Below are 11,031 nucleotides of genomic sequence, written 5' to 3' on the forward strand. Positions count from 1 at the left end.
ATATATCACATTTTTCGTGTTTAAAATAACTCACAATTGATAATATTTAAATCCTTAAAGATATAGATTGTGGTTCTTTACCGCTTCGACAGTACTTTCTCGAAGAAATTAATTGAATTTTTTAATTTTGCCTTTAACTGTCATTTTTACTGTCTTTTTAAACGTATTTAATTTCCTGTACAATGACACGGTTTGATTTTTTTTTTCGGAAGAGTAGATAAGCCGATGTTCTGATATTAGAAGATAGATATTGGCTTTCATGACTTTGAAAACAATTGTTTTCCAAAATGAAAAAAAAAAATCAACTTGGCAATTTTGTTCCTTTTGTCTGTTTGTTACCTGGTCTCGTTAATTAAAGGTTAAAGATGGCATTATCTTTGTCAGGGGAAGGTGTCAAAAGGATTGGTGTCACAAAATCTAATGTTTTAAGAGAGTTTGTTATGACTTTACTGGCTTCCACACGGGTTTTTCACAAATAAAAGTAAACGAATTTTTGTTTTGTCATATTTGACGTTCTTTTTGTAGAAGTAAGACATATTCTGGATAATTGCAGGTCTCAAGGGCTTCCTTTGGAAGAATGGACGAACCTATTCAAATTTTTCATTTTGTAATTAATGGCTTTTATGTCTTTGGAAATTATTTTTTTTTTCGAAAAAAAACAAGTTACATAATTTTGCATTTTTTTTCTTTTTTGTCTAATTGTTGCTTATTTTCATTAATGAGCGGCCACATAATACATTGTCGGTGTTCAACAAAGTTGCAATCGAACATATTTTGGGGGCCAAAGTATGGCTTTACGGCTTCCAAAGCATTTTCTGGCAAGTTTTAATTGATTTTTAGTTTGTTTATTTGTTGTTCTTTTTGTAACTGCATAGAAAATTGAAAACCAAGTGTTCTTAATTCCCTTCTATAGAAGCAGTGGTAATTGTAAACCTATGGGATATTTTAGTTGATTCCTAATGGTTTTCATTACTTTGAAATTAATTGTTTTTTTTAATAAAATTCAGCGAATTTTTTAACTTTGAAGTTTCTGTTCTTTTTTATCTAATTGTTACCAAGCTTTATTATGAACTGGTGAATAACCATTTTTTTCTGGTGTATTACAAGTTCGTTTGTTTATTTTCAGTTTTATCTGACGCTATTTTGACTTTGTTATTAAGTTTTGTTTTTTAAAACGGACAGAAATTTTTTGATGTAATTAATGTTTGTTGTTGTTGTTTGATTTTGCCGTTCGTCTCCGCTCGCTTTCTTAATATCGGCATATGTCGTCAATCTAATGCATCATTTTTTACTCCATTGAGTTAATTGCTGTGGAGGCTATCTTTTCGGTCATACACCAGTTTTTTTTTCAGAAATACTTGAATTTTTTGTGTTTTCTCATCTGTTCCTCATTTGATAGACAATTATGCCAAAATTGTGGATGGGCGGGGTCGGAACCTTATGTGCGATCGCACATTACTGAGCGACCTTGTTTTACAAATTGTCTTATTTACTAAGGTTTTAATAAATACAGTTATATTTTTATCTCATTTCAATTGAAATATGGATTTGATTTTTGCTTGAAAATTTTTGCTTGACCGTTTTTAATTGCTCTCGAAGAGAAGCAATTATTGTAAATGTGTGTCTTTGCAAAATTTTTGCTTGACCGTTTTTTCAATTTTTCGGATGACTTTTACGCCCTTTAAGTTCTGTATTTTGTGTGATCTAAAGTTCGCTCATTCAGAATTTCAAGCACCTGAGCTCAATTGGAGGCAATTTAATACTAAAATTCAAATTGTAAGTGCGTCAAAACTGGTACCATTTTTTCACTTAATAGTGGTGTATATTAACCTCTAATGAGGTTATTTGAAGCCTTCTAGTGATTTTCTCAGTCCCATTCAGGCTGCTACCCCCCGCCCCCGACTTTAGCTGGCTGCAGTTGACTAGAGCTCCCTCTAGTCGCTCGAGAGCAATTCTTCCGCCGTTAGTCGGTTATGTTCGCTCTTTTGTTCTAGAAAATTCCACTTCGCAAGTGGCTTTTTCATGGTGCACTTTTCATTTTTTAGTAATCTTTAATTGATCTCATTGCTCGTTTTTAATATAAAAGTGATTTGAGCGGTTAAGGATCAAAGCAGTTGTAGCTTATTGGTTAAGATGTTAGACTGATATCCTCGAGGTCGTAGGTTCCAACCCCTAGGAGCGCTGAGTTGTTGCATCCTTAAACAAAATCCGAAATTAAAATCCTTCAGACCCAAGTTATAAGCAGTTTAATTGTAGCGGCTGCTAGTAGTCATTTTTTTCCAGAAAGGGCACTTTTTTTTTCTCTATTAACTTTTTTTAAAGAAGTACACCATTAGGCAATAGGTACGTTTTCACTCCATTTTTGCATTTTATAGCAGTATAGTCTTTATTTTTTTTCTATTACGGTTCGATTCGATAGATGCGTTGAGTTGTTCTGCAGATGGATTTTTTGTTGGCTTTTGCTGTAAATGAGGGTTGTTTGTTGAGGGTTAGGTCAAGTTCAATTTGATACCTTTCCGGAATTATTCAGTGATTTTCATTTATGCGGTAACATTTTTGGTTCTGACTTTTTTACGCCACCTTCAACGCATTTTTGCTGACCCATTCCTGCTATAAAACCGAAAATGGTTCCTGACGTCATTTTCTGCGTTCTTGAATGTGAATAACTTTTGGCCAGACATAAATTACTTGCTCAATTTATTTGGGACGACTTGTCAACTGAGGATTTCTCAATAGAATTTGAAGTTAATGTTGGGCTAGGTTTTTAGTTTGTTTTTAACATTTCTTACATCAGATATTTTAATTCAGGGAAAGAACAGAGCAACTGGTACAAAAAAACTAATTTTCTTTCCTATTTATTATTAGCACTTTTTACACCTGTTTTTCGATTTTTAAGTTCTATAAGACTCACAGCTATTTCTGGCAACCGGTTGGGGATTCTCGGAGGTTTTTGTTTATTACATAAATTTAGACCGAACTTGGATTGATATAAAGGAAGCACACAATTGCGTTAATATTTGGAACTAGAATTATATAAATTGTTTCAGATAAATTGTTTTGAAATTATCTGCCATGAGTAGTAGCTCACAGATAGCTCAACGGCAGTTTGAGCTTGAGAATGAAATGGAACAGGTGAGCTCAATTGATCAAATTTTCAAGTACGATGCGGTGATGCAAGCAGACATGTTGAAGACTAAGCCCTGGGCCAAGGATCCCAACTACTTCAAACTTTGCAAAATATCAGCTCTGGCTCTGCTGAAAATGGTGATCCATGCGAGGTCTGGTGGAACAATTGAAGTGATGGGAACTCTTCTGGGAAAAGTTAGATATAACTCTTCTGATGGTGTTCGAGTTGTGCTCTAATTGTATGAATTAGTACTGATTGGTGAAAATTTGTTGAAAATTGTACTGGCGTTATCATCGACGTAACAACTAATTGCGTAATTGGTAATCGTTAAACACAAATTATTTTCGCAATCTTCTCACTTCTGTTTGACAAACTAGTTGCTCCCAAGTTAGATGAAGGGTCTAACTTGTTAGAGCAAAGTGAGCCATTATGAGATTGTAGTCGGTGGACATTACTTCTATGATCTCGAAGTCTGCCTTATGATAGCGCATTGCGTCTCCTGTAGTGTGATTGAACCGAGGAAACTGTTGCGGGGAAGTATCTAGTGGGGTTTTTTTGCATAGACATAGACATTACTTGGCGTCTCATTGTTTTTGAACCTTAATTTTTTTCTGATTGACAGGTAGATGGTGATACGATGATAGTGATGGACTGCTTCGCTCTTCCAGTGGAGGGCACTGAGACTAGAGTGAATGCTGCCGCAGCTGCCTACGAGTACATGACTGAGTACTGCGAACAGGCCAAGAAAATTGGTTAGTGCTGTTTACTTTTTCAAATTATAGCTAGGTCGTCATTTGAAAAGATAACGCATCTAAAATGTCAAAACAAAACTGAAACGTTAACAAAAGTTCTCAACACTTCGATTTGTTGTTGTTTTGCTTTGTTTACAGGTAGGTGTGAGAACGTGATCGGCTGGTACCATAGTCACCCTGGCTATGGATGCTGGCTATCTGGTATAGATGTTCAGACCCAAATGTCCAACCAACAGTACACAGATCCGTTCCTGGCAATCGTTGTTGATCCCACACGCACCATCAGGTACGCTTTGTTGACATCCCTGAACTTATAAATTATATCCTTGGGTTAATTTCTTGATTAAAAAAGACCTTGAATGAAAACGTGATACACCTTGTTGAAATATCAAATTGTTATAGTAATTTAGTAAACTTCAGGTATCTCATTGAAGACTTGATCAGCAAATTTTTGAAAAAATTGTGAAGAATCGTCGAATTTATGAAGAGATCTTGGATCTTGCTTCTTTGGACATATATGTACGATTTCTTTTTATATTAGTATGATGTGTCAATTTTGGTTTCGTTCGGAAACGAAATTCAGATTCAGATGATGTCAAAAATACTGATTGTGCTTAGTTTCTGTTTAGTGCTGGTAAAGTGAGTTTGGGTGCATTCCGAACATATCCAAAGGGATACCAGCCCCCGGATGCGCCCCCTTCTGAGTACCAGACAATTCCGCTGAATAAAATTGAGGACTATGGTGTTCATTGCAAGCAGTATTACTCGCTTGAGGTCACATATTTCAAGTCAACCCTGGACAAGCGATTGCTGGATCTTCTCTGGAACAAGTATTGGCTCGATACTCTCAGGTATGTTGCTTAAAACTATTAGAACTGGCCCGCATAAGAATGATAAAAGGAATTTTTGACGCAGGTTAGGACTATTGATTTAAAATAATCGGATTTGTTCTGTTCCCCCCCCAGTGTTTTTACGCCCCCAGTTACAAATTATATGGTGTTATATAGCACGTTACATTGTAAAAAGTAGCACGTGCGCCTGGGGGCGTAAAAAATATAAGCCCACTAAGCTGGGGTGGGGGGTGCAAAACAGAATAGATCCAAAAAATCAATTAAACTCAAGGAGAAACATTGAAACCATTGAACTCAACTAGGACTCTTTAAGCCTCGTTTAAATCAAGTTCTTGTGAGTCAATGACCGCTATAGATGAAGCATGGTACGAAAGAAGAAGTGGATTAACAGCAGCTAGTCTTTAACTCAAATATTAAAGTTTATCTCTAAATGCACAACAGGGCCATACCTGTCTAGGGTTCGACGAATACTAAAATAGTGTACTAATTTAATCAGGTGACTGTTATCGTCTGTAGGTACAAACGAAGAGTTTGTTGAGAATCTGTGGATTTTTTCGGTTGCTTTGCGGGCTGAAATCTTATTTGACCGATTTTCTTTCTGAGCGAAGTTATAAGTGTCTGCAGAAAAGAGTAGAGCATGTTACAAAATACATTTTATCAATAACTGAAAGTTAAATGGACTACCTTTTTGTGATATTTAGCTCGTCAACTCTGACAGTAAACGCTGGCTACATCACTGGACAAATCAAAGATCTAACACAGAAACTGGAGTCATCAGATCTAGCGAGGGGTCTTGTTGGAACGGGAGACCTTTCTAGACAGACCTCAGGATCTGGTGCAGCTTTTGATCCCATCTCCATGCCAGACTACGGTGCTTACCCTCCAACTTCCAGTGGTAGAAACAACAGTGGAGGGGGCTTGCGTGAAGATTTACTTGATAAATACACTGCTGATTGTAGCAAGATGACAGTTGAAAGTGTCCATGCGTTAACATTGCAATTGCTCAAACACTCCCTTTTCAACCAGCCCTTGAATAAAGACGGTGTTAGTTTGGCAACCTCTAAACTAGCTAGTGAGAGCACTGATAAAGATACTTGAAAGTTTATCATCAAAATTTTTTTGAAGGCATGAATTAATGGAACAGTTTCATAACATTTCATAATGCATTTTAAGAATGAAATTTTTCAGTTGATAAAATTTTCACTCAAGGTTTTACTAAAAAGCTCTTTGATGCTTTATCACCTGCCTGTAGCTTAATCAGAACACACTAATAATTTTAAAATTGTAAATAACATGAAAATGTTCCAGTTTTTCCTATGTTGTCAGTTGTTTGATGGAGATCTTGAAATCTCTTCGATAGTCTTTTTCGTTGATAAAACATGCTGTGAATTCACTTATTGAATAAATAGATTGGTTACTTACAATTTTTTACTTAGCTAGCTACTGACGAAGCCAACCGAGAGTAATTCGCTTGACGTTAGTCGGTTATATTAATTGCCACGATGCGATATCGAGGCTGTTATCGGTCTCATGTTGGTTAATAATTCCTCGGGAACGAAGTTTGAAGCAATTATTGTAAACGTGTTGGTCTTTTTAAGCAAAATTTCTTGAGCGTTTTGATTTTTCGACTGACTTGTACGCCATTGACTTTTGCGTTCTTCGTGATGTCAAATGAAAAGTGCGCTGAAATTATTTAATTTTTTTACTTTAAATTTTATTAGTTGTATTAGAGGTATATAATAACCTCTAATGACGTCATTTGAAGGCCCCCTTTGAGAATTTAGCTACTGAAGCAGGCGGCCGTGGGTAAATTAGCAGCCGTGGTTAAATATAGAACTGCGAATAGCTGAGATTTTTTTGTTCAAAGTGTTTTCGGTTTATTCAACTCAATATTTTGATTGCTATTATTATTTGACAATGCCATCTTGATTAAAAACTGTTTGTATTGACTTGAATATTTTTATGGTACACTAAACGTTGAATCTATTGCAGAGTGGAAAGTTGTCCTGATTGATAACTTAGCGTCGCTACCACAATTTCTTCCGGTTGTTTTTACGGCCGTAAAAGACGAGCAATTCAGTTATCCTTGACTTAGCTGAGCTGTTTGCTAAGTCAGTTTTGTAATGAGGTGATTTTAAGTCTTGGAACAACTTGCGACTGTCTCAAACTCAAATGTTGGGGAGACCAAAATTGTTGACAAAAATTCCTGCTAAAAAACCTTTCTGACTGTTTTTAATGTCAGCGAAATGAAGTGGGTTTTGCTTACATTGAATGGGGTCTATTCATCAAAATTCTTTCCCATTTCAATCTTATCCAAAGAGAGAGAGCGAGAGAGAGAGAGAGAGAGAGAGAGAGAGAGAGAGAGAGAGATAGATAGATAGAGAGAGAGAGAGAGAGAGAGAGAGAGAGAGAGAGAGAGAGAGGAGAGAGAGGGGAGAGAGGAGAGGAGAGAGAGAGAGAGAGAGAGAGAGTGAGAGAGAGAGAGAGAGCGAGAGAGAGAGAGAGAGAGAGAGAGAGAGAGTGAGTGAGTGAGTGTGTGTTAATTTATCCCGGCCTATAAACCAAATACACAAAGAAGGATAATCAAAACACGACATAAATCACAATCAAACATCGAAAAATATATGCATTTAATATATCCAACAATCAAATTAAAATTTATTCAAGGTTATTTTAGGCTGGGAAAGGACGCGCAACGAGGTCCCTAGACCTACTTTCCAGCGTGCCCTGTAATATAAACGTTGGAGTGGATCAACTTAATTTTTTTTTCAATCTAATATTCTTGCCATTTTGTAAATGATTTCTTTGTTAGCAACCTTTTAACTGCTCGAAATTACTGCTCCACCAGAGCCCGGAGATAAGTACTTAAACTACATCGAATTGAAACTTGTTTACAGCAGAGAGCAACGTTGCAAGTTAAAAATTGTTTTGTCAAATGGTCCTATGAAGGAGGAAAAAGTGACAAAAACTGTCTGTAGAAATTGAAAATGATTTTTGACAGCAGACATCGAATCGCGGTGCCTTCTACAAAGGCACCGCACAAATGTTTGCGTATACTTTTCAATTAATTTCAAGGAATTACCAGGAGTTGCAGGGATGTGACAAATTATCCAAAAAACACATTTGAATGAGTTCATAATTCTCTTGTATATATGAGTCCTTCAAGTTATTAGAGATATCAGAGACTTGCTTAATGGTTGCATTTCCTACATAGTCAGGTATGAGAAATTGTATTTTCAACATATTAAACAATTTGGAAGCTCGGTGACAAATCGAGTTTCGATTCATTTTAGTTTTGCACAATGGAACTATCAGTAGCATCAAATCAGCGCGTCTAGTTGAATGAGTGCAACTTTCGAACTGAAAAATAGTATTGAGATAATTCTCGGAATGCATATGATTTAATGACTTCAAAACGAATCTTAGTAGTTCATAGATATGCAATTCGAACACAGTTAGTATCTTATTAGCCCTAAACAAATCTTCACTATCATCATGACGTTTTCTGAAGTATATTACTTTGATTATTTTCTTTTGCAATTGATAAATCGGATAAATGGATGAGAAGCTACAACACCCGTAAACAAGAATATCATATTGGATAATTGGGTATACCACATTCCTATAGTATTCATTCAATTGGTGACGCGAAAATTGTCTTAATTTGGATATTACACCGCATTGTCGTCCAAGACGTTCAGTAACGGAACTTATATGAGCGTGGTAGGAGAGCTTTGAATTAATTTTCAATCCTAGATACTTACATTCATGGTCGTTTTTTATAAGACTAGATGCAAAATTAAACCTGAGACTGGAAGCACTTGCTTTTGTACTAATTTGAAACGTTTTACTGAAATTCAGCTTAAGTTTATTTGCATTTAACCATCTTGCTACATTGTCAAGGTCTGTTTGAACATCTGATCTGGAGCAGTCTAATCCACATAAATTTGTATCGTCAGCAAACAGATACACACTAACATGATTACAGGCTTTAGGTAAATCATTGATATAAATGAGGAACAACAAAGGTCCAGGAATGGAACCCCGAGGAGGAACACCACAAGTGATAATTAACCAATTGGATGATATTCCAGATAAGGTTACTCTTTGTGATCTACCACATAGGTAGCTATGGAACCATTTCCATCAATTATGGCGTATACCGTACCGTTCCAACTTGTGGAGCAAATTTTCATGATCTAGTGTATCGAAAGCCTTTTTCAGATCCAGAAAGAAACTAACTGTCTCAGATTTACTTGATCTTATCCGTTCTGTGAGTTCAGCTAGGGCATCAATAGTTGAATGTTTTTTACGGAAACCAAACTGTTTAAAATACAAAAGATCAAAACCTTACAGATATTCGTTTACTCTCGTGAACATCGCGCGCTCATATATTTTGCTCAAGACATTCAAAAGAGAAATTGGCCTATAATTATTCTCTTCTACACGTGATCCGTTTTTCAAAAGTGGAAAAACGTTAGCTTTTTTGAGATCAGAGGTGAAAGATCCTTCGTAAAATGATACATTTATCCATGATGTAAGGTATTTGGTAATCACTGATCCCGCAGTCTTAACCAATATATTACTTATTTCGTCTTCACCTGATGACGATTTATTGGGAAGAGAGTTAATAATATCAATCGCTTGTGTTTCAGACACTGGGTTCATTCCTATTGACATGTTTACATCACTAGGAAGTTCGATTGTCTCTGAAGGAATACTGTGCTTAATGTTTTCTTCAATGCTAACAAAAAAACTTCTCAGCTACTTCAAAGGTTGACGGATTAGGCTTGGTGTCTGATATACACGAAGCCAATTTAATAAAGCTATTATTCGGTCGGGTTTTTCCTGATGATTCGTTGAAAAGAGCGAACGTCTTTCTTGAGTCTCCTAAACAATTATCAAACATATTTTTATAGTAAATCCGCTTCGCTGATTTGACATTTTTTTCAAAACGAATTCGAATTTCTTTGAACCTATATAGCAAAGGTAAATTAGATGGGTCTCTTTTCCATTTACTATGAGCCCGGTTGCGTTCAGAACGTAAATTCTTCAGCTTATTGTCAAACCATTTAGACGTTAGGTTCTTTTTGCTCGGATTTATTTGTTTAAATGGAGCATAGTGCTCGGTAACCGCCAAGAAAACTTCATAGAAAGCAGTGAAGGAAGAAATACCACTGTTCGATAATTTGGAAAAAGTTTTGTCACTCAAAACGAATAAATATTTTTCTACAAAACTTGGATAACGTAAAAAAGATGTATCTCTTACTATTTTGCTTTCATCTTCCGTATTTATTATAGCCCGTCTGAGCAAAACGGGATAATGGTCAGAGAAACTCTGATGATCTAAAATCTCAGTCTGCAACTAAATTTTGATAGAAATGATCGATGCAAGTTGCTGAGCTATTTGTGACCCGGGTTGGTTCACTAGGTGTTATGCTGAAGCCATTTGAATGAATGGAATTTATGTATTTTCGGGTTAACAGATTGTTCTTCAAGATATTTATATTAAAATCTCCACCGATTACTGTTTTTTTTGAGCTAATGTTTCCCATAATTTGTCTAAGATTTCAGTGAATGCAATTTCGTTTGCCCTTGGTTTATTGTATTTTATCATTAATCATTTATTAAGTAGCCTTTTTTATCTACGTTAACAGACAATGACTCTTCAATGTCGCAATCAAGCACTTTTTGGAAGGAACAATTGTTTCTAGTTTCAATCATAAATCCACCACCTTTTGAGTCACCAACTTTCGATAAAAGATTCTGATAACCAGTAACTGAAAACGGTTTTGGATCGTCTTTTTCGGAAAGCCAGGTTTCTGTTAAACAATGTATGTCAGGAGGAGACTCAAGACTATACGCAAGTGCTTCCAGGTCCTCAAGGTGTTTTTTCAATGAGCGAACATTTAGATTTAGAACAATAAGTGAACTACAAGACATTGAAGCTTTGTTTTTAGGTGTATTCAATGGGCGAAGAGGTGGGAAAAATATTGCTGCGAGATGGTCGGAAACATTTCATAAATTCCGAAAAGTCATAATTCAGATTTCTGGCAGCGTCCAGTAAATCCAGCACCCTGTATATTTTTATTTTCCTTCCACAGATAAAGAATTGTTCCCTCTCGTGTCCACGCTGACTCCACAAGAGAATCTCTCTTCATCATGGAAAGAAATTTGGCACTAGCAGGTGAAACATCTTCAAATATTTTTACGCTGTTAGTATTCGCTGATAACTTCTTGTTTCTTAAAATATCAGTCTTCACGACTCTACGGGAAAATCGAGCGATTATTGTACGCTCAC

The 11,031-nt window shown here is 36.0% G+C and overlaps 2 protein-coding genes across 2 annotated transcripts in view; both read left to right on the top strand.

Annotated features, from left to right (window-relative positions):
- Window positions 1–5,875, top strand: part of LOC142337483 (COP9 signalosome complex subunit 5-like) — a 235,183-nt gene extending 229,308 nt beyond the window's left edge. Inside the window, exons 2-6 of the mRNA XM_075386737.1 lie at window positions 3,046–3,321; window positions 3,750–3,879; window positions 4,018–4,165; window positions 4,509–4,730; window positions 5,432–5,875. Coding sequence (XP_075242852.1) covers window positions 3,073–3,321; window positions 3,750–3,879; window positions 4,018–4,165; window positions 4,509–4,730; window positions 5,432–5,828 — 1,146 coding nt within the window. The 5' untranslated portion in view covers window positions 3,046–3,072 and the 3' untranslated portion in view covers window positions 5,829–5,875. The remainder of the gene's footprint in view (window positions 1–3,045; window positions 3,322–3,749; window positions 3,880–4,017; window positions 4,166–4,508; window positions 4,731–5,431) is intronic.
- The window catches only part of LOC142337485 (peroxiredoxin-2-like), a 538,029-nt gene that overhangs the window by 477,969 nt on the left and 49,029 nt on the right, over window positions 1–11,031 (top strand). The window lies entirely within an intron of this gene.

The sequence above is a fragment of the Convolutriloba macropyga genome, chromosome 4 (genome assembly GCF_964194025.1).
Source record: "Convolutriloba macropyga chromosome 4, txConMacr16.3, whole genome shotgun sequence".
NCBI lineage: Eukaryota > Metazoa > Xenacoelomorpha > Acoela > Convolutidae > Convolutriloba > Convolutriloba macropyga.